General features: G+C 32.4%; 1 protein-coding gene across 2 annotated transcripts in view; it reads right to left on the reverse strand.

The window, feature by feature from the left end:
• Positions 1-25,483, reverse strand: part of LOC118199250 (uncharacterized) — a 249,158-nt gene that overhangs the window by 146,665 nt on the left and 77,010 nt on the right. For both annotated transcript variants that reach the window (XM_085824140.1, XM_085824137.1), the window contains exons 8-10: positions 16,824-16,916; positions 2,351-2,489; positions 1,047-1,198 (exon numbers count right to left, since the gene is read on the reverse strand). In XM_085824140.1, the coding sequence (XP_085680266.1) occupies positions 1,047-1,198; positions 2,351-2,489; positions 16,824-16,916 (384 nt within the window). The remainder of the gene's footprint in view (positions 1-1,046; positions 1,199-2,350; positions 2,490-16,823; positions 16,917-25,483) is intronic.

Consider the following 25,483-nt stretch of genomic DNA (forward strand, 5'->3'; position numbering starts at 1 on the left):
TTCTCAGAACAAGAACAGTGATTGGTCAGAAAAGCTAGACATTACAAACCACTTCATAACTGTGTTTTTTTATTTATATTAAAGTACATATAACTTTTTTTGTATTGCAAATAATTGAATTTTGTGTTTTGTATTGAATTCAGTAATAAATTCTCTTTAAAATGATATATACAAGTTTGCAGTTTGCGAAACGTAACATTTTCTATAAGCATACAAAGTTCAAAAACATAAAAATTTCCAAAAGTGTCCACAATTTTGGCTACCACTGTATATGGGTTAGCTATTTGTATGTATACTTGAAAATGCATCAAAAACCCAGCCATTTGACTGTACTATTTCATGCATAAGGGTTCAAAATGATGGACTGAATCCATACAGAACCAATGACAGCTTGATTAAATTTATTGCCCCAAAAGAAACACTACAGTTCTCGAACTTTTCACAAATTTACTCATACAGGTCTTCTCAGTATGACAGAGCAGAATCAGTAGTTACTACTTCAAACTACTAAGAACATTAAACACAATGCAATGCAAAGTGCATCTAAACAGCAAAGCTCACAGGGAGATCTCTCAATACTCTGAATTGTAAACTAAACTGAGAACTGATGCTCTCTCTGGTCTTCCCTGGCTGCCAAGAAATTTCCTGTACCTTTGATTTCTCGAAATTCCTGGAAGGCATATGCAGTTACAGTGACATATGGCCCATTACAGTTAGAGTTACATAGGCATCGCGTCAATTACAGTCACACAAGGACTGATGCAAAATGTCACCAAGTATGAAAACTTTTGTTGATTTCTCCCTAAATTAGTTGCCAAAATGGTTGCCAGCTTTGCAGAAAGCCATTTACCTCAATGTTAAATGGATCTGAAATTGGGAATGCAGATAATTTTAAAATATGCAAAAATTATCATGTTTTATATACTGAACAGTGCACTAGGTAAACAACTAAATACTGGTTAGTGAAAACTAGATTAGAATTTGATCAGCTGCAAGAATTATAAATAAATTACAAAATTACACAGCAGACTGAAAAATAAGCTTACTTCAGTAAACCTGACAGATAAGTCTTTAGATAAACTCCATGCAAGATACCACCACGTGTCACAAACATTTAAAAGAACTTTTTCACTGAATCTGGATATATTTTGGAATGGCTTAAGAACAAAGCGTAACTTTTTGGAATCATTCAACACACCTGCAAGAAATACAAAATTGCTTTTGATGCACTGAAAATGGAAATAGCAATTTATTACTAAAACAAATGAAACTTTTCATGTCATATCTGGAATACTAGACTATATCATTCTTAAAGAAGTCAAAACAGAATGTTCAATATGCAATACAGAATATCATAAATGTCTTTTTCAAACTAAAACTATTATATTTCCATAAAACATTACAAAAAATTCTACAAAATATGGTAATCAACATGAAATATTAATTTCATCTGATACTACTGCAATAATCAACTTTGATATTATCAAAATTGTTTGGTCGGTTTTTGCTTTTTGATAAAGTTCATTGTACACCATTCCTTTACTAATTTATTTGTAAGTATATACAATATTATTACTATCTGATACAAAAGTTATTACAGTTATCACTCTTAATTTTTATTTAAAATATTTTTTTAAATTTCTGCATGAAAAAATGCATTCTGCTTCCCCTTACAAATTAAAATTCAAGATGTTCAAAACATTAATAATGTGTACTGTTTCTCTAGAAAATCTTTTTTTTTTTTATTTGCTTAATATAATGTATATTGTTTCTCTAGAAAATCCTCCCCCCTTGCTAGCTATGCAAACAGTTCTTGAAAATGACACACTTTAAAAGACATTTTTTTTTATACATGAATATTTATTACATTGCATATAAGCATTTAATTATTTACTAATTAAGGACAGAAAATTTAAGATGGCAAAAACTATATTTAATACTTAAATGCACATGTTGTTTCCACAAGCGCATTTCTTTTGTAACCTTGGCCATGAGTGATTAAAATTACAGACTACAAGTTTTAACATACAACAGAACTTGTTACTAAAAAAATCAAATTATTGTTCAGTTTCTTCAATAAACAACTTGCTAACTTCTCTTTATTTCTTTTAAATAATTTATATTTTTTATGAAGGTATGTTAATACCTTACCATTTGATAATTAAATAAAGAAAATTAATTAAGGCCCAATTCTTCTCCTATTGACAATTTTCATTTCTATTATCTTAGCTTTCAGTATATTCTGATACTGCTGTTTGTTCAAAAACAATTTGCTTAAAATTTTTCTGTTTTGCATTGAAGAATTTGAAAACAAGAGACATAATTATTCAGTAACAACTATATATATTACCATCCTCTAGAGTAAAGCTATTAATGAGATTCTTCCATGCAGAAAATGAAGCTATGATCACATCCTCAGAAGATGCTTTAAACCCTTGCTCTATGACATGGAAAAATGGAGTAATCTTCTTCAAATTAGTATGGAGACTCTGTCCAAGGAAGGAAAAAAGGAAATTTATGATATGTGACCATTACCTATAACATTTGTAATTTGATGTGTCAAACACATAATGCATAAAATGTACACTACTGAAAATACCACGGCTAGAAAACTGTGATACTGGGAAGTTAATAACTAATGTTTGACAATATAAAAAGACTCAATTGTCAGCATTCATGCTGTAGTATCTGGCAACTTTTCGGTGATCAACAAGGCACGCTTGGCACATTTCTTCCAAGAGGTTGCTAGATATAAGTGAGTTGAATGTTTGCCCCTAAAGTAGCGAGGTGTTTGATAGTTGTATATTGTAGGAATGGTATTCGGCTCTGAGTTTAATTTTATCCTTTAATGTAATTTTAAGAAATATTCTGTTTTGTTTTTGTCAAATGGAGACTTCTTAACATTCTGACTGCTAATTTTTTTTTTTTAAATCACTTTAAAAAACTGAGTATTTTTTATTTCCTATTTGAAATCTGCATACTGATTCGCATAATGTATGCAAACATATAAAATTTTATACATAACTACATATTGAACAAAACATTTTTTAAAGTCTGTACAGCATAAAACGTATTACTAGTGATTAAACAATGAAATAGTGTAAAAAACCTTTTAATAGAGGTAACAAATGCATGCCCATGGACATCACTGGATGTGCAAATTTTGCTACAAGTATGTTGCCAATAGAAATCACCAGATAAGCAAACCAAAGGTTAATCAGAAAGCCATCACAGTGTTCTCGATATCGAGACTCGCAGCTAAGAGTACTGAAAATGGAAATGGATGTTTCTCACAATGAAAGAGTTCGTATTTCAAAACTAGAACAAGAAAGCACAAGAATTATTAAATTATAAAGTTGGAAAAGTTTAAAGAAAACAAAATATTTAAAAACATATAGAAAGATTTGGTGACTGTCTTACTGGGAATTGAATAAGAAGCAAAACTGAAAAACAAACTCCAGAACAGCAAGGAATACATTGAAGATTCTGACTTTGTGAAAGAAATTCTGATTTCTAAAGAATAGAAATGGAAGAAGCGAGACTGAGAATAGAAAGAAAACATGAAATTAAAGTAGTAAAGTTTCGAGCAGTTTAAAATGGAATAAGTAGAAGTCCAACAATTTCAATCCAAAACACCGGCAGAGAAACCGAAATTTTCCTTGAAAAGCTGATCAACAGTGTAGAAACACTACCAGTACCGAAGAGAGCAGCAAAAGCATGGAACACATCTTTTGATTCTATCAAAAAGACATTTAACCCTTTGAGGGGCGGTATATAAAATAATTTAAATTGTGGTAAAATTTTGAATGAATTATAACTTATAGACCCTTGGGCACAAAATTCAGACTTAAAAAAAATCTAAAGTGAAATCCTGAATTTTGAGGGCAGGTATATTTTATACCGGTGCCCCTCTGACAATTTTTTCCCCAGGTAGCTGCCAATTGTTAATTTTTGTTTTTTTCATCTATTTTTGTGAACTTTTTATGTGCATCTATAGAGATGAGTGCTTGAGTACAGATGTATAAGTCTGTAGGCAAAAAACTTTTAAAATTTCCCAAGAAATTTAAATTTAGAAAATAAAATTTATGTTTTTCACACTTTGATAATGCCCCCAGCCTAATATATATATAGCTAGTATAATGTTACAAGGAGATGTTCCTCAGGCAAAAAATTTAAAATGAAACACTACGACTCAGCTGAAAAATTGTGTTGCATTTTTGAAGTTATTATATTTTATGCTTTAGATAATATATAAAAAGAGTATGCTTCATGCTATGATAGCAAGAATCGCCCCCCTACACACACTTTCGATTATCAGGCCCGGTAAGGGGCGCCCTTTTTCATTTTTAGTAAATATAGGTTGTAATATATCATTTTGTTCAAGCTATTCAAGCTGTTAAATGATTTTATTATTTGATACACCTCAAAGCTCTTATTTCAATCAAAACTTAAAAACTCAAATATTTGCCTCTTCTCCACCCCCCTTCCACAGATAAATGTTTTGCACCTAAATCTGGCCTTAGAAACATTTCCCTCAATTCACCAGCTGTGAAGACTACACCACGTACTTGTATCCTTATTCCAAGGGGAAAATTTTTCTTGTATTCCTTAGTCTCTCATCTAAAATTAACAAAGACCTAAAGAATAAAAGCATGCTTTCAAATCAGCAGTTTTCCTATTGCACTAAGAAATGGATCTAAAATGCATTTCAATTTCCCATACTTCTAGAGCTTTCCCTTTGTATGATGTTTTTACAGTCCCTTTGTGAAAATGGCATGACCCCAGCGTGACAAATTTGTTGTCCATCACCTGTCATTTTCGTTGCATTCTGAGATTTTGGAAAACCCAAAACAACAGGTGTGTTGGGGGGCTAACAATACCACATTTAACCTCTACATTTGTGTATCATTTTTTGATGCTAAATGAGTCTTTCTTGTGGGAAAGGGTGGAGTGCTGAAATTAAAATTATAACTAAACAGAGACGAATGAGAAACTCGAGTATTGTAAAGAAGGAATAAAATTAAACCAATATACTTGTATTCAGCCCTAGGACGCTGTCAGTAAAGTTCTCATACACCCATGAACATAATACTGAATCCTAAACAACTTGTAAATTAATCATAAGCAAATTATTGCATTATAAACTATTATAATGTAAAGAAATTCTGTCATCTCACAGAGAAGACAAGGACAAGCCTGATGCTGCCATCTATTGGCAAGGTACCCTCAGGGGCGCCGGTATATATTATATACCAGTATTAAAAATGTATACATAATCTTCTTTTAATTATCAGTTCTGATTGAAATGCAGTAAATATAAAAGGTTCAGCACGTGTGCGTCATATATTTGAAGACTGAATTTTTTCCCAACCTCCAATGGAATTTATGAATATTCAAACATGATACCTTTGAAAGAGGTATATTAATTTCAAAACTGCAAAATATTGAGCATTCATAGGGTAGCGCTGCCATTTAGAATCAAAAGAAAACAGTAGAAACTTATGATTACAGCTTTTGGTGTAGAAAAATTAGCTATTTTTAGGAGGTTAAAAAATTGACAAACATCTGGTATATATATTATATACCGGTGCCCTTTAAAGGGTTAAGCACAAGAACGTTCCAGAAGAATTCAAATCAGAATTATTATTGAAACCAGTTGAGAAAAAGCTTCAAACTTCTATGTCTACATAAATGATGAAGATCTGCAAAGCTACAAAAAAGTTAAAACTCTTATTTTAAAGGAATATCAAACCACTCCTCAAGCCTGTTTAGAAAACTTCAGAAGAGCTAAACGTTATTCCAGCGGAATACATATCTAGTTTGCTTCACAAATACCAGTCACATGTGACTCCTACTGTAAAACAAGAGAAGCAGAAGGTTTTAAAACACAGAAGAAATTAAACTATTACTGATAAATTTTTTCAAGCTTTAGATGGAAAAACAGCATTACAAGCCACAATATGCCAAGAAAGTAAATAGTTAAAGCTGCAAGAATTAACTAAAGAATGTGATATCTATTTTACAGTAAAATGAAAAATTTTTGACAAAGTCTGAAATGAAACTATACTATTGCCGAGATTCATAGATACAACATGTAGACAAGATAAATATACTCTTTCACACATCAAAAAAGAATACACAAAACAAGGATTTTCTACGAGAAGAAAATAATGTTATATTTATGGAAGCTATCAACACACTGCAAGAGACTGCCCAGACAAAAGAAGAAAAAATGAAACTGCAGCGTAGATGAACGAAAAGGATTATCTCAGAACTTCTAGAAAAATCTAAAAGTTTTTATCAAAATTTTTATCTAAAATTATTTATTGATAATTTTTTACATCACCAAAAAAAGTACTCGGACAGACTGTTTTCCGATGGTGCTTCCTATTAATAGAAGAACACGGGATTTGGAATTATATGGAACTGAAAATGGTGTTGGAAAATGGTTCCGTTTTCAGAGCACACCTTGGAATAAGGAAAACAAAGAGGATCCAATATTAACCCGGCGTTACTCGCGCTAATCGTACGTACACAAGTGCTCGCGCGCCGGGCCTGCGAGGCGCGTTTATGGATTTATATTTTATGCAGGTCATTAAACACCCCATTAAGCATTTACTAACAACATAATTTAAGACAATATTTAGAGCTCTAATTTTATTCAATTTATGTATAGATTTTTTAAAAAAACTTACCAAGTTTTATGTATAATTGGTACATGTTAAAACAAAATGATCTCAACAGACATTTCTTTCACATTTTGTACATACTATCTTAGATTTTCGGTCCTTTGAACTTGGGCAAATATAGCACTTTTTTCTCTCAATTACTTTCTGTTTTTTAGCAGTAGGTTTTTTGCTCTTGGGAGATAGTTTTCCTTGCAAATGTTGAGGGAGACATGATACAGTGCACCTCTCCGCTGTGTAGTCTTTCAGCAAATCTGTTGCAAGATCTCTCAAAAACTGACTCTGCTTTCTGTGCTGTAAGGATGGATGTTTTGAGCATTGGAGTAATACTCGAGCATTGATTGCAGCAGTATTTAGCAGTGTAAAGAACAGAACCATCGGCCATCTTTTGCTGATTCTTGCAGTTGAATACGCTGCTGACATTTGGTCCACCACATCGACAGCTCCTTTAGTCAAATTATAAAATTTTATTATTTTAGGTTTAAAGTCATGTCTTTCTGGAATGCAAACAAAGATGAATGCACCTTACGATTTTTACTATTCACAAAACTCTTTTGGCATTTTCCTCATGTTCTTTCTTATGGTGCCCACTAGAGTAATGTTTTTCTGAAGGAGATACTTTGCAAGTTCATAACTAGTATACCAGTTGTCGACTGTTACATTTCTCCCAGAATTTAACTTTTCTATTAACCTTTTGAAGATTTCAACTGGTGAATTATTTATATGATACGGGCCTTGGGGCTGAGTACCTGCATAAACTTCTAAATTACATGTAAAGAAAGTTCTTGCATCAACAAGAGCGAAAATCTCTATTCCATACTTAACTGCTTTTTTTTGCATGTACTGTCAAAATGAACAGTGTCCTCTAAATGGTTTGAGTTTTTCGTCAATTGTAACATATGATCCAGCTGTGTAAAACTACTGACAATTATGCACAAATGAGCCAAATACATATCTTATTGGGGCAAGTTTGTCCATTTCTTTTCTCATTTGCCTGTTTCTAAGATCGTCAAATCTTATGCATCTCATAAGAAACAAAAAAAGATTATGAGACATGGTCCTATGAAATATTTCTATTCCCATTCCATCAGTGTGCCATAAATAAATAATAAGTAATAAACTCCAAGACTCAAGAGGAGAAGTTACGTTTTTTGCCACTCCAACATTTCCAGGCAACTTTGAAATAATATTTCGCGATAAAGTTCGAACATTTTGACGGAATTTTGTTTTCTTCCAAATTGTCTTTCCATCTTTTCCAATAAAACAATCACAAACTGAATTAGAATCAATAGCGTTCTCTTCATCAGACTCGATTTCTTCTTCAGACGACGTATTATGCTCACTAAACCTTTCATCGCAATCAGACAATAAATCATCACCTTGGATAGATTCGTCATCAGTCGATACTTCAACTAGCAAATTACGTAATCTTCCATTTCTTCATCATATGATTATCTGCGAGCCATGTTGTGCTATGAACTCAGTGCACGTCAAACTCGAGATTAGAAACACATTTACTCGTGCCGGGCCTAAGCGACCCAAAAAATGGCTTTTTGTTCGAATGGAATAAAACAAAATTCCGGAAACACCTCCTTTGTGTCAAAGGTCACCCTTACACTCAGCTAGACCAGGTGTGGTCCATTTCAGTATTAAGGGGTAGGGTTTACATGGCTTAAACAAACTGATCGGGCCTCGGAAGCCCGGCGCGAGTAACGCAGGGTTAATTCTTTTAGCCTAGATTAGCACGGTTAAAATATTTTGCAAAACATGTAAAAATTGCCAATGGAAGAGTTCAGAAAAGAGATGAGACAAGATTCATATCAGAAGACCAGAATTACGTAGTGAAAATTGACATAATTGTACCTACTGAACCTCTTTCTGTTAAGGAAAAAAAAAAAAAAAACAAGTGTTATGACAATAGGAACAACATTCCCATTAATTAGAAGCAATTCCACTGAGAAACGTAACAACAAACGTCACTTGCAACGCAATTCATTTCTCACCTACAAACAGAGCACTTAGTTTCTTCCCTCATTACACAATTCCAATCAAGAACACACACAAACAACACACCCTTAATTATGTCATCAGAGAAAGAATCGAAAAAGTCCAGGACTGGATAAAATAAGCAATAAAATGATCAAGGAAATGGGACCAAAGATGCTCTGCAAGTTCACAAAACTTATTACTGTTTGTGGTTTTCTATGTGACACTACTATGAAAACTTATTAACACTATGATCAAAATCCAGCACTTTCCCACCAATTGGAAGACTGCTATCATTGTCCCGATTTTGAAGCCGGGTAAAGATCCAACCCGTACTGCTTACTACAGACCGACAAGTCTCTCATTGACATTAAGCAAGATCGCTGAAGCTGTTATTCTGAAACGAATATAAGATTTCCTACAGGAAAGCAACATCATGATTCAAGCAAGAGCAATATACGGATTCCGACGGAAGTATTCCATCACTCATCAGTTATACAGAATAACAGAAATGGTTGCTGATGGCTTTAAGAAAAAACTCATCATCAGAACTCTCTTTCTCGATATATCGAAAGCTTTTCATTGTATATGGTTACAGGGTCTCACATACAAGTTAATCACTCTGGGTTTCAGAGATTACATTATTAACATCATCAGTTCCTATCTTTATGATAGATACTTTGTCTTTCATTATAACAATACTCACTCTGCACGAAAAGTAACTCTTGCTTGGTTACCTCAAGGGAGTTTACTTTCGCCTTGTCTCTTTTCAATTTATACGAACGACACCCCACAACCCCCCCACCACCTACACTTGCACTATACGCAGGTGGTAATGCGATCCAAAACCAAAACGCATCTAAGGCTGCAGTTGTACAAACATTACAAGAACACATCCCCACACTAGAGTCCTGAATGATAAAATGGAAAATTAAGACCAACAAGGAGAAATCAGAAGCTGTTTATTTCACCTACAAGACTAATGTCGGCATCGAGATTACTTAAATAAGTTTTGGGGTGCTAAAGCTTTACTTAACCCCTTAATTGCCCGAAACTCAAGTTTATCTATTCAAAATAAAATTCTTGTTTTTCAATCCATGTTGCATCCCATCATAACTTATGCCTGCCCTGTTTGTGGTTTTCTATGTGACACTACTATGAAAAAATTCAACAAGTCCAAAACATGACTTGAAGGAAAATGGCTAACTGCCCCTGGTTTTTTAGGAATGATACAAGTCATCGTGAACTTGACGTTGATAAAATTAACGTTTGTTTTGCAAAAATTGCTAGAAAATTCTTTAGAAATATTCACAAGTGAACAATAGCATCATCCCTCAGCTGGATTATACCTACCCTGACAGAGAAAACAGAAAACAACCGAAAGCGGTACTTTTGCATTTAAATACTTAAATTGCTTATTGTATGTATGTTCACCATGTAATTCTACCCTAAAATCTCTTTTGCCAACCTAAAATTGGTTTAATTTTACCAACTTAAATATAGTTTTAATTGGTGACATATGTGTCGCCATCTAGGATTGAAAAATGCAATTTTTCATCCCCAGTATTGCAACTGAGTCCTTATCTATGGCTTACAACTGTAACAACTACTTGACCATGAAGCAAATGTGTCGCCATCTGGTAGCAACTTCTGTCATTTACTTTCAGTTAAAATTTGTGTTTTGCTAATTCTCAGCTATTTTGTAACTTTTCACGACTTATTTATATTTTATCTTAACTCAATAGACATTTAAGACAACTATTATTGTATTCCATGATCTTTTTACTTAAACAGACTTATATAATTTCTTAACTTATGTTTTAAAAGTTATTTCGCTATAACCCCGCCCCCGACCAATGCCTGATTTGCAAGTAGATGCACTTCCTTTACAGGTTCACCACTGGACAAGATGACCAGTAGTTCCTCCCCCTGCACCCAAGTACCTATAGAGTTAATGCCTTTCTACTCATTCAAGCTCTCGCCGTTCTGAAACTAGAACACAGCAAAGATATACTTTATTGCTTGTTAAGGAAACAGTAGCTACTCTGCATTTATACCCTGGACATTCTTAGGATAAGTAATGAATGCCTATATATCAAGATTTATTCATCGCACTTGCATGAGATTTCATCTCACCTATGGACTTCTTCACGTTATGGTAGAAAAGATTTGCCATTTTCGTACGAGTTCAACACAGGATGTGGTTTTTACCCGGGTGCCTGTTAACAAGTGTTTCTAACACCCAAGTCTTGCAATGCAATTTTGGAGATATTTATGAGAATACGAATTCCTAATACAATAGCAAATGTTACGTCATGCCATCAGGACTGACCCTTCGAATTGGAATAAGCATATCCCATATTTACTTTCTGCTTACCAAGAAGTATCAAACTACACTGAATCTCAACATTTCAGCTGCTGCATAGCAGACGACCAAGAAGTACTTTAGCGGTATTGAAGTCTTTATGGTTCGAAGAAATATACTTTATCACCTACTCTAAGCAATTCAGCAATGGATTATTTACAGCATTTAAAAATAAGATTGAAGCAAGCAGCTGAACAAGCCAAGTTAACTGCAAGTGAGAAATAATAAAAATATTCTGAATATTTAAATTGAAGATCAGTACCAAAAAATTTGAGTATTAAAGAACAAGTCTTTACTCATCACAGATTCAAATAACAAACTCTATGCATATTGTACTGGACCAGGAGAAATTGTAAGTCATTGTCCACCTCATTATTATGAAGTAAAACCCATGGAAAGATCAAGCATGTGCATTCTAATAAAATTCAAAAATTTCAAGCTACCATAAGTGCAGTTGGAGTGATATTTGAAAATCAAGAATTCAAAGAAATATCTTTACCAAGAAAGGATTTCTTAACCCTGTAGAAGATTTAAAAACAGATGAGAATCTGAACTTGGAAAATTTAAATCCCCAGCAAAAAAGAAAATTAATCACTCTTATCAATAAATATCAAACATTATTCACAGGAAAGTTGAAAAGATCCAAAGTCAAGGCTCATAAAATTAGATTAACATCAAACACGGAAAGAAAAAACTTGCGGAAAAAAAACTTTTGGACTCATGGCCACCAAGTTTCTGGACTGAAGGCTTTGGAAAACTAACAAAATGTTGGCAGAAAATCATAGATTTGGGTGGTGATCACAACTAAAGATACTGCTTTTATGTTTTTTTCTAACTTTATTAAGAACATTTTTGGTGGAAAACTGTGCCACTACTGTGATAGAGGGTGCAGTATCTGGTGACTGTTTGGTGATTAACAATGTGCACATGACACATTTCGCCTCTTTTTGTGAGAGGGTGCTAGATTTAAGTGAGCTGAATGTTTGTCACGAAGAAGCGCGGTGCTGGTTAATTGTACATTGTAGGAGCAATATTCTGCTCCAAGCTTATGCTTTAATGTTATTTTAACAGGGTTGCCACTGAAACAGGAGAATGAAATTCTCTGACTTTTCCAGGTGGTTTTCAAGAAAATTCCAGGCTATCCACGTAATGCGCATTAGCTGTGCTGAGGGCAAATTATTTATGGTACCCCTTGAAAATACAAAAATTTGCCAGTTACTTAATATATATACTTTTAGACTTACATATATAATCCCTAAATAGGAGTTGTTTAATCCTCTGAGGATTGAGATTATAATCTGCCCAATCGGGATTTAACAATGTCTTTACTGCAGACATTTTGCAGCTAAAGGAAAGAAATCTATTTAATGTTATTGTTAAATACATTCAAATATTTTATATTTATTTACCAGCATACTTAAGTAAAAAAATGTGAACTAAATTTCGTGATGGCATGTCATATTACTGGTAGAATTAGTTTCACAAGTATGCCAGAGAAAATTGCCTGAAATTTGAAAGTATTACTAATAATAAATAAATTTAGAAGGAAAAAGTCACATTAAATGGTACATATAACATTAATATAAAGTTAATTACTTAAGGATTAAAAACTAAAATACAAAAATCGATGGTATTTCAGTGAATATATATATATATGTAAAATATAAAAAATACGATGGCTTTGCTCTTTGCGAACCAGCAACCTTTAATTAACTTTCTGCAATTCAGAATCTTCCCCCTAGACCAGTTCCTTCTAGAATTTGCTAGCCTATAATATAACCACTACCATAAATACTGAGTACGCACCATTTTTCAGACAGACTGCTTCCTAATATTGCTGCTACAAGACTCTGCGCTGCCCTGTCCATCTTTCCTTCCTTTGTTAGAATTAGTGACGATGCATAAAGTTTAAATTCAATCATACTTAGTTAAAATCACTATAGATATGGAATTTAGAGAGTTTCTTATAAAAGGAAAATCATCAGCTAATTGGATTAAATAAAATGGGTAATTAAAAGCTAAATCAATTTGTGTCATCTTAGAATATCCATTACTACTCTGCAAAAAGCCATGTCTGAACTCTGATGCCAAGCTTCACGACTACCAAAATATCACACATACACACACACATATATATATATAGTAAATGGTTAGCCTAGATGACTGATTATTTTTTTATTTTTATTTTTACTGCAAAATGACAAATAAGGCATTTAAGAAAGAAGAAAAATGTTTAAAAGATTTTGTTTTATATGCGAGAATTGGGGGGAGTGGGTGAATTTACTTTCATTCAACATGGCACTGCACATGGGAATCTCTGGATTTTCGAAGTTACTGGAAATCAAAGATGCTGGAAACTTGCTTTGTCTTTCTTAAAGACAATCTGATTGGCTCTATGAAAATTAGCTCCCCGCCAGCTGTCCGAATGACGCTTACGTGATACATGATATGCCAAGAAAGAGATTGTGTCCGACATTGGCGCGAAAATCACTTTTTTGGGGATCGCAGTATAAATTCCCTGACATTTCCAGATTTTGACTAAAATATTTAAATTCCCTGATTTTTTCCCTGACATTTTTGGCCAATTTTCGAATTCCCTGACTTTTATCAGTTTTTCAGGTTTTCCTGGTAGCGTAGCAATCCTGTTTTAATAAATATTCTGTTATGTTTTCGTCAAACGGTGCCTTCTTAATTATAAAGCCATTACATATGTCTGGCACATTTTGAAACACTGCAATTATGAAAATTCATTAAATATAATATATACATTTACATAAAAATTAAATTTTCATATAAAAATATTTAATTTAATCTCCCTCTTCCCCAAGGAGATGAAAGGATATTAGAAAAATAGGTACTTACGGAAATCCCGTCGGCCACAAGATATGGCGCCAAACAAAACAAAACAACAACAACAAAAAAAAAAAAAAAAATTACTAAATACAAGAAAAAAAAACATTCTACTCTTATTTTTCTTTCAAATTATTACATTATCATTTATTTATATTTAATTTTTCATTAAAAATTTCCATTATTTTTTATTAAGGAGATATACCATATGAGCAATTATTTTTGCTAAGTTCTTTATCTCGAACCACGTTCTCTTTCAAACTAACATTCACTTGGCACAAACTTTAATGTTGCAATACCATTACTACTAGTTTTTAAATAAAGTGGCATTTTGTGGTCATTAATACATTTTGTGAGGCTGATACGATTCCATAACTTTAGAAATATTCAACAGCATGCTCTTCTGTAGTAGGCAGGTCCCAAATTAAAAAAAAATTTTTTTTTTTCAAAAATGCGTGATGGGAGGGGGGAAGGAGTCTTTACTAAAGAATAATAACTAACACGTGAAATCAAGGTTACACCAAACCCAGCATGAAGAAGACTTTTCTATTTTTGGCGAAAAATTGCACTTTCGACCATTTTTGCCTATTAAAGAGAAGATGACATAGGATTTTCCGTAAGTACCGAAAAAATACATGGTAAATCTGCATTTTCCAATTACATACTGAAAAATGAGGACATATCCAACATTAATACACATAATGAATATATATAATATATAATAAAAAAGTCTTAAAATTTTTATGGTGTACTTTTTCAAATTTTGAATCATTTAGCTTTTAAAAATACTTTTCAGGTTTGTTGTTAGCAACTAATTAAAAAGAAGAATTTTAATTAAACAATTATAAAAATCGAAATTACAATTAAACATAACGTAGAAACTTACCAACACTTAACATAGAAATAATTCCTATTTTTAACAAATATTGCTATTACTGGTATCCCGGACGGACAAAACTGTGCATGTTTTTTAATATAATTCACTAACTTTATGACACATTCACAATGCTCCAATGTACACAGAATTCCCCCCCCCAAAAGGAATGCACAACTAAGAATTTTTAACATTTCATTTAATTACAATATAACAGTTTGAAGTGTTAAACTATTTAAAAACATATTTTCATCACTTACATGGAAAAAAAATGAGGGTTAAAAATGATGACATATTTCAATTTATGCATGAAATGGTCTAAGTATTATCATTATTAAAGTGATTTACTTCATTCTTGAAGCCAAAACAAAATGTAAAAATTTCACCCTTTTTCAGGATAAAAATACTTTTGTTTTCATGTTCATTACTGTCTGTTCTCTGTATTAAATGGTCATATTATACCCATTTTGAATATTTTATCTCAAATAAATAAAATGTTCAAAAAGAAATACCTTTATGAATCATGAAACGTAGGCACTTAGCTATTTTACGAACTTAAAATAAATTTCGTGTTTTAATAAATCGATTAAATACGAATTTATTTAACAAAGGGAGCTTAATACCTTTTCAACGGGATTTTTTCTAAAAAAGTTTATTGTTAAAAATGCACAGTTTATTTGTCTTTGATTTTTGGACACATTAAACTTTCATCCTTGCGAGTGCTTTTACAGAAAGAATTTTGGAAAAATGATAATATTTTGTATTTTTTAAAAATTTTTTAAATGAAGCTTCCGAGTACATTTCTCACATCTCACATCTTTAAAAATGTGATTTTGGCAACAATTTTCCTGTCTTATTGTTAGACAGACAGGAAAATTGTAGATTAGATGAAATAGATAGATTTTTGATGAAATCGCATCATTTTGAATAGTTTCATTCTTTTAGAAATATGGGTGCGGCAACAATTTTTCATTGTATTTCTTATGTCACTGTTTTTAAGATATTGGCATATTTCATTGTTATTTTTATATATATATACCATATTTGACGGCATATAAGACGCACCCTTATTTAGACGGCCACACACAAGGGAAAAAAGTTTCAATAGCGTGGTTTCTTTTAGTTCTCCCGTTTCGTAAAAGCCAAATAAACAATTATTGAATGCAATTACCTTCAAGTATAAGACTGTATCCTTCACGTATAAGACGCAGGTAACTTTGTTGAGACCAAATTTAGGAAAAAAAGTGCGTCTTATATGCCGTCAAATACGATAACATATTTTCATTGATTTTTTTTGACAAAGTTGTTCTGTAGAGTAAAAGTCTGCACATAATTTTATGTTTTTTGAGTTGCTTTTATGATGTTTTTTGCTTATTTCACTGTTTGTAAGATATGGAAAAGTTTTGCATGATTTTTGGTTAATTTTTTTATTAGGATAATTAATATTTGTATTAAGGGATATAGCTTATTTCATTGTAATTTTTTTCTCTTGGAAATATCATTAATATACTTCATTATATATTATGAATGTTATAAAATAATTATGATATGTTATAAAATATCATTAATTATACTTCGCTTTTCAGGATTTTTTTTTTTTTTTTTTTTTTTTTTTTTTTTATGTTATTTATTGCTCATTTCACTGTTTTTAAGATATTGAAAAGTTTTGAGTGATTTTTTTAGGAAACAAAGTTCTTAACCTCATTTACACCATTTGAGTTCTTGAGATTTTGCAAAGGGAAGTTGGTTAATTTATTTATTAGGATAGTTAATATTTGTATTAAGGGATATTGCTTATTTCATTGTAATTTTGTTATACATAATAACTTTTTTTTTATGAAGTTGTTCTGCAGAGTAAAATTCTATGCAGTTTTTAAATTTAACGTTTGGTGTTTCCTTTAGCCATTTTTCTGGTACATTTAAAAGCCAGACGAAGGCTGGCAGCTAAGCTGCTAGTACTGTTTTAAAATGACACACTGAATTGTTTATTTCATTTACCTAACCAAATATTATAACATTTGAATCAGACATAACTCTGCTTATACTGTGTTAGAGAACATACTTTTCCAAAAGCATTAACAAGCTGCCCCCAGATTTTCAAAACATACAGTTCTTGCTTCTTCTGGAACAATAACAGCATCTCTTTGGAATACGTCTGAAATACACAAAAATAAGATAATTTTTTTATTAAAAATTACATAAAAATTTTACATGTAGGAATTTAGAAGACTATATTATTTACATAGTAGTATTATGCTATTATTAGGGATAGTGGCTTAAAAAGTCATTACATAATTTTTATTAATTTTTTATACCAAAGAAGTGAATTTGGATGTGAATTATTGAGACAAATAATTTTTAAAAACAATATTTAAATGTCTACAGTACTGTAGAAAATGAGTGACATTTATAAGAGTAATGAAGGGAAAAACTGGTGTTATTTCCAATTACTACTGTTAGATGACACTGCACATAATAGGAGATTTTGACAGATCTTTGCATCACAGAAAAATTAAAAACTCGAAGATAACACTTTAATATTTCCAATTATTGTTGTTGCAAGATACAACACATAAATAGGATTTTCGTAGATCTTAATATGACACACAAAGTTATTGAAATAAATAGTTAAAGATGCTTTATAAGTTTTGCAACCAACAAAAAATTTTCCCACCAATTTTGCAATTTTCTACAACTCAGCAACTGATTACTTTCTCTGTCTTTAAGAGACTCTCATTAACTGTCTGTCTTGAAAATATACAGATTAAGCAAGGAGGGAAAACCTTAACATTTCTTGAAATATTACCCCAAAGACATTTTATGATATACTTTGTAAACACTCATATTAAACAAGTATGAATAAACTATACCAAATGCTTTCAAAAATGTAAATTTACATTTACTTTTCTATCAATAATATTATTTTAGAAAGATTTCAAAATTTTATACCAGATAATTTGACTAATTTGGATACAGAAACCTTATATTTATACAGCACTACAAAGTGATGCTAAAATTTGTTTGCTATTTATATGTGAGCCAAAAATAAGTAAATAAATAAAATAGCTGCATTTATTTTCATCAACAACATCTATCTGCTTCACATTCTTCATACCTCACTGACTGTTAAACTTATTAAAATAAACCTGATAACCTTTCTTGTCAAGCATATATATCTTACCTTGAATATAATATTCATATTCAAAATGCATTTAGTTCATCATTAAAAAAGAATTGAATTATTGTAATATTCATGTGTTTTGGAATTATGCATCATCTTCTATTTATATAAATGAATGCTTGTTGGTTTGTCTTTAAACAAATCTACAGTTTAATTATAATCTTTATGAAACTTGCCATATTCAACCTTTAAAACAACAAGAAAGACACTGCCTACATAAGATTGCTCAAAAACCAGCCCATGAGGACTGCACATTTTTTTAACACAAATATTTTATGTTAATTTAACAAACTTTTGATTAAAAACTCAGCGATTTGAAAGCTTTGTGTTGTGCCAGTGGAAAATGTTCGAGTATGCACTGCTCAAGACTATTTGTATGAAATAAATGAGCAATGGGAAGCAAGACTGGAAAACATTCCAGTACACACTGCTCAAGCCTGTTTGTCTGAAACAGACAAGTAACAGTCGATTTATTAAAAACCTTCCCCAATTTATTCATGTGCACAGTAGATGGGAAAATAAAAAACATTGTGTATCCAAAAAGCACATCAATAAATAGAATTAAAACACAAACATTTTCTTTTCTTCAAGTAGCATTGCAATGCATGCTAGTTACCAATAAAAAAACGAAACTATACAACTGCTGCCATTTTGTATAAAAAGAATTCAGTGATGATTTCGTTTGATGATAAAAATTTCGAGGTGTTTCAATTCTTTAAAATTTCGTAACAAAATATTTTGGAGGTGATGACATTAATCAAAAAGTACCAGGGGACCACACAGAGATATATTCAGGGGACCACACAGAGATATATTCAGGGGACCACACAGAGATGAGAAAATCGCGTGCATGGTCCCTGTAAGACACTGTTTTCAAGCTTTTACAACGTGCCACACGACATGGTCCAACATCGCGAACACATCATTCCAGTTGACAGTGCAAAGAAAGACACAACTTCATGACTGTCAAGAGATTCTGCACTGTGTTTGTCATCAAAGCCTCTTGATTTCAAGATGGCTGATGAAACAATGATCTTGTTTTTCCTCTGATATCGTTCCAAGTATAATGAGTCAGAAGATATAAAATACAAATGAAAAATTAAGGAGGCGTGCTTAGTTCAGTCTGCAGCTTGTTTCCATCGGAACAATACACCAGAATGCTCTTGAACTCTCAACTAGAATGACCCTCATTAGCAGGTTCCTCATGCCATGAGGACTATACTTCACTACCATATTTGTTCTATGCTATCCATGAATTATATATATATATATATATGTATAAAGAGCTTATCGTACTTGTAATAAATATGTTTTTGAGTTCAGAAATGCAGTAAGTATTATGTAATCTCACAAATGTACTAAACATTATATGAAATCAAAAGCGCAACCTGCCAGCGGTTACATATATATATATATACGGTAAGTCCTGCAACCACCAGAGGGCATCCATCACCTGACAGGAAAAACATCTTGAGACAAAGGCGAAGCAGACAAGGAGCGGTCAGGCCCACAGAGGTAGTGGTGACAGATTTTTGGTTTTATATCTGATCATGAGCGCAAGTAGGTGTCACTGACTATGGAAATACATAAAGGGATGTGAAATTGCCCTTGTGTTCTGCTAGTGCAAAGAGGCACGAAACTGCTGTTATATTCCAATTTAATCTGTAATTTTCAATGTTACTAAATGTTTTGTGGTGTGGAAAATAAAAGGATTCCTCATTATTTACTAAGTGACATTAATATTACATTATTTTTTAAATTAATAAAACTAATTTAAAATTAAGATTAAACTATTGCAAAGTTAAAACAAATTACATTGAAAAATAAATGTGTTAGAAAAAGCCTACAGCTAAAAAATAAGAGTACAAAAAAAGCAACATGCCTGAAAGTTGAACAGTATTGAAAATATTTGATATAACTAATTGAAACACTGAAACTTTATCTCTGCTACATCTAAAACTCCCACAAAGCATTTCAGTCATTCTTGGATAGTCAAAAGCTGCCCTGAAATTCTATTTTAATCAAGGGTGCTTTTAAAAATTAAAAAAATAATACTCCCATAGATATAGATATATTGGAATTATCAGGTCAAAACAAAACAATTATTGCAACAAAATATTAATTTCAGACCTAAGAAAATGAGAGGCAATATTTTAACATGACTCTCAAGTGAGATTGAACTAATAAGCAATTAAACATTCATTATTACTCACCAAATACTTAGGCAATTTAGCTTTCCAAACAAAAATGAATAAGGCAAAAACATTCAAAGTTACTTCAAATATTAAAACAACTGAAATATAAAACAAAATATTTTACATTGTTTGAGACTTAAAAATATGTTACTCACGTCAAGATTGTAAATATAAAGAGATAAATGACATAGCTGTTGAAACTCTCACCAACAACCACGTGATTTGCGCATGCGCGCAGCAAAAACTAAAACAGAACTTTTTTAACTGAACTTTGAGAACTCGTGATGGACGTTTGAGTGAAACATGTAATCCTCCTCTTCTGTGTTATACATATATATTTTAGTTTAGTGATGTGATTGTAAATTAAATATCTTATTATCTTAGAAGCCTCTCTTTTTCCGTGAGTAGTGCCTTTGATGGACGTAATTAATAAAACATTCCCGGATATGCCTTTGGAACGAGAAAGAAGATCGATTAAAAGGTAAGTCTTCTTTACCTTTTGTTTTCTAAGAACAATCATGCTATTAATCATGAACACATTATACATTTTTTGGCATCCCTGCCAGGATTCAAAAGCGAATTGTTCATACTTGTTGAATTATTGAATATTAAATAATGACTGAATTCATCGATACACTAAAAAGGAAATGCAGCCACATAAGGGCTGCCGTTACAAAATTAATTGGCCGAATCGAAACTGAATTACCAAAAACGGAAGTGAATGCAGAGGAACTAGAAATTTCCTTAGAACTCTTAAATGAAAAATCAAACGAGTTAAACAAATAGATGCCGATATAGAAAAATTAATAGACATAAAGGATCTAGACCAGGAATTAAACGGTGTTGACGAATATGGTGAAAGAATAACTACATTTAAATACAAAGCTAACAAAAAATTGAAAGAAATTAATATAGAACAACAAAAATTTAGTGTGTTAAGAAGCACTGAACAGTTAAGTGAAAGTATTATAGAAAACGTTAAAATCGAAAGTCATAATGTGAAGCTTCCTAAACTTACGATTCCAAAGTTTTATGGCGAGAGCTGCGAATGGCTGACATTTTGGAACACTTTTTCATCAGCCATACACCAAAATAAAACGCTTGACACTATAAGCAAATTTAATTATTTGAAATCCTTTTTGGGAGGTACTGCTTATAACACCATTGACGGTTTCAATTTAACTGAAGAAAATTACGAAACTTCAGTTAAACTCCTCACAGAAAGATTTGGAAATAAAGATGTACTGATAAACACCCATATAGATAAATTACTGAAAATAAGACCTCTAAAGGATTCTAATGACATTCAAAATTTCCGTAAGTTATTCAATTACATACAAAAACATATTCGATGTCTTGAATCATTAAATATGACCTCAGAAACATATGGAGCTTTATTAACACCTATTTTGCTTAAAACATTGCCCGCAGATTTGGTTTTGGAATATAATAAAATTAGGATTTGAATCACCTAGTGGAATTTCTTTCTCAGCAATTAATTGCACAGGAAAAAACAGGTTTGCAATCGAAAACAGTGTTGTCAATTTCTCCTCCCCCCCTCCCAACAAACAAAACGCGAAAGCAAGCTGAACTTAGCATGATAAACGGGTACCAGATGTATCATCTGTCTCGCAGTTGCTGTCTACAAATGAGAATCAAAATTATAAACATTCGAACTGCATATTTTGCGATTCAGATCATGAAAGTTCTGAATGTCGGAATGCGACTTGTTTAACCTTAGATGAAAAAATGTAAAAATTGCTGAAGCACGGATTCTGTTTTAAATGTTTGAAACGGAACCATTTTTCCCACTTATGCAAAACCAAAGTTAAATGTTCCATATGCGGTAAAGCTCATTTTTCAATAATGTGTAATACTGTTTAGGATGACTCTCACGGAAATAATTCTACAGACATTATTGGGGATAAAAATAATAAAAAAGACTGTGTTCTGACAAATAAAACTTGCATGCAGTTAGTAAATTTGCAGACTTTAGTAGTAAAACTTCGTGGGAATGGAATCGAAAAATATGTGAGAATTTTAATAGATAGTGGTTCCCAGCGATCCTATATTTCGAAGTATGCAGTTAGTATAATGAATTATAAAACAAGTGGTAAAGCAGAATTAATCCATGGTTTGTTCGGAGGAATTGAAAAGAAAGAAACTCATAGTAAATATTTAATTAGATTGAGTAGTCTTAAAGGTGATTATCACTGTAATTTTCAGGTTTTGGATCAGGATAAAATATGTACTGACATTCCTCAAATTCGTAGAGATACATATCTTACTGAACTGCGAAAACATGGAATTTATTTAACTGACATGCAGAAAAAATCTGTGGATTTGATGTATGAAAAATCACCTTTAGAAATTCATGTTCTTTTAGGTGCAGATGTGGCAGGAAAGCTTCTAACAGGGAAGGTTAGACAACTAAAATGTGGGTTATCATGCGTACACACTAGATTAGGATGGACAATGATGGGGAAAACTGAAAAGCATGAGTTCTCTAACAGTACAAAAACTGTATTATCACTTCATGTTAATGATGTTAAAATTTCGGATTTATGGTGTCTTGGCTCGTTAGGAATAACGGATCTTGCTACAACCCACACAAGAAAGGAAATTGATGAAATTGCTAAAACATATTTTCGTCAGTCATTAAAGAGAGATAGTGAGTGTAGATATCAGGTCTCTCTTCCTTGGTTAGAAGGGCATGAGGTTTTATCTGACAACAGATTATTAGCAGAGAAAAGGTTAAAATCCTGCGTGAAAAATCTTCAGTCAAAAAACTGTCTGAAAGAGTATGAAAATAGTTTTAATGAATGGGCTGAAGAAGGTATTATAGAATTTGTTGAAGATAAGAAAACCGAAAATTGTCATTACCTACCACATAGGGCTGTAATTAAGGAAGGTTCAACCACAAAGATTAGACCTGTGTTCGGTGCCTCAGTGAAGGAAAAGAATGGTGTGTCCTTAAATGACTGTTTAGAAAAGGGCCCAAATTATTTGGAATTAATACCGAGTATTTTAAACAGATTTCGCCTAGGTAAATACTGGGTTATCTCAGATATACGTAAGGCCTTTTTGCAAATAGGTGTCTGTCCTCGAGATAGAGACTTTCTTAGATTTCTCTGGTGGGAAGAAGGAGATTCCGAAAAATTGAAAATATATCGACATAAGCGCGTTGTGTTTGGCGTTAATGCCAGTCCTTTTTTTCTCGCTGCAACACTGAATTATCATCTCAAGAATGTTCCTGAACATCAACAAGAGGTAGCTAAGAAATTATGTGAATCAATGTACGTCGACAATTGTGTGGTCAGCGTTGAAACTACTGAAGAACTAAACACTTAATGTGTCGAAGGAAATTATGTCGACTGCTAAATTTGATTTAAGGGAATGGTGTTACAATGAACCTAGCGGTGAAACTTTAAAAGGAAATCCTTGCAACAAAGACTCCAATAAAACCGTATCAGTTCTGGGGTTGAAATGGAATTTATCAAATGACACCTTGTCCTGTGACTTTAAAGATAGTTATGTGAAACAGCCTGTCAGCAAAAGGAATATATTGTCAATAGTACACAGGATTTTTGACTCGATTGGGTTTACAGCTCCTGTTACTCTGATTCCTAAGCTAATGCTTCAAGAATGCTGGAAACAGAAGATTTCATGGGATAACAATTTACCTAAAAGCATTTCAGACAAATTCGAAAGTCGGAAAAATAAATTGCACAATTTGGAAAAAATAGCTATACCCAGAATTTTTGCTGACTCCGAAAGAATTTCCGATTTATCTTTACACGTGTTTTGTGACACGAGTAAATCTGCTTATGCCACATGCATATTTATGCGAAGCTGTAATGAAAATTCCGTTACAAGTCAGCTCATCTCAGCTCGATCCAGAGTGGCACCTATCAAGCCGATTTTCATACCACGACTAGAGCTCTTAGCTTGTACGATTGGTGCTAGACTGGCACATCGTGTTAAAGAAGATTTAAATCTAGAAAGCTTGCCTATTTATTATTGGAGTGATTCTATAGATGCATTATTTTGGATAAAAAAGAATGAAAACTGGGCCGTTTTCGTTCACAGTAGAGTGAAAGAAGTCCGTACTCTAAGTAATCCAAACGACTAGAATTATATTCCTGGAACGGTAAATCCAGCGGACCTCCCTTCCCGAGGATGCAGTCCGGAAACCTTAGTCAAATTGAAATGGTGGGAGGGTCCCGATTAGTTGAGAAATATCCAGAAAAATGGACTACCTCTGAAATTGTATCGAATTTTGACATTATAAATGCTGAAAGAAAGAAGACAATAATTTCTGAAGTTAATTCAAATGCTATGACTGAAGTTAATTTTGATAAGATTTCTTTGTACAATACCATTCTAAAGATAATATCTTGGATCTTCCGTTTTGTTAAAAATGTCAGACTAAGTCCTAATGAAAGAACTTTTGGAACAATTACAGCGGAAGAAATTAAAGGAGCCGAATTAACTCTTTTGAGATTAGTGCAGAGTGAATCATTTTCTGGATTAGATGACAAAAGATTACGTGTACTTCAACCAATCATTGATTCTAACGGAATCCTTAGGGTTAAAACCAGAATTCTGAGAAGAGATGATACAGAAAATTTTCGATTTCCTATTATTCTTCCTTCAGATCATCCTATTGCAGTAAAATTAATTAGAGCTAAACATGAAATGAACAATCCTGCAGGAGTACAATTTTTAATATCCGCTTTACGAAAACAATATTGGATTTTGAAAACACGAAAGACTGTCAAGAAAGTTATAAGAAGCTGTGTTGTATGTCAGAGGTTCGATGCTAGTTCTTCGAAAACACCCATTGCTCCTCTCCCTGAAGACCGAGTAAGAGAAGCAGCAGTCTTTGAGATTTTAGGTGTTGACTTGACTGGACCATTGATATTGAAGGGAAATCAAAAATCATGGATAGTGATTTTTACCTGTGCTGTTTTTCGTGCAGTACATTTGGAATTGATTTCTCGCTATCAACTGAAAGTTTTCTGCAAGCGCTGAGACATTGCTAGACGTGGAAGACCCCACACCATCTATTCCGACAATGGAATGAATTTCAAAGGAAGTGATAGATTATTCAAAAGCTTAAATTGGGGTAAAATCTTAGAACAAGCTAGTATCCACAGGATCACATGGAAATTTCTTCCACCATCAGCTCCCTGGTGGGGAGGATGGTGGGAGTGATTAATAGAAGTCATGAAAAGAATCCTTCACAAAGTTTTAAGATGATCATCTCTGAATCATGAAGAAATGATAACAATTTTGTGTGACTGTGAAGCAATAATGAATAATCGTCCATTGACACATGTCTCG

This window comes from Stegodyphus dumicola, chromosome 1 (genome assembly GCF_044657685.1).
Source record: "Stegodyphus dumicola isolate Sdum_Otavi_A_Nest chromosome 1, ASM4465768v1".
Taxonomy (NCBI): Eukaryota; Metazoa; Arthropoda; class Arachnida; order Araneae; family Eresidae; genus Stegodyphus; species Stegodyphus dumicola.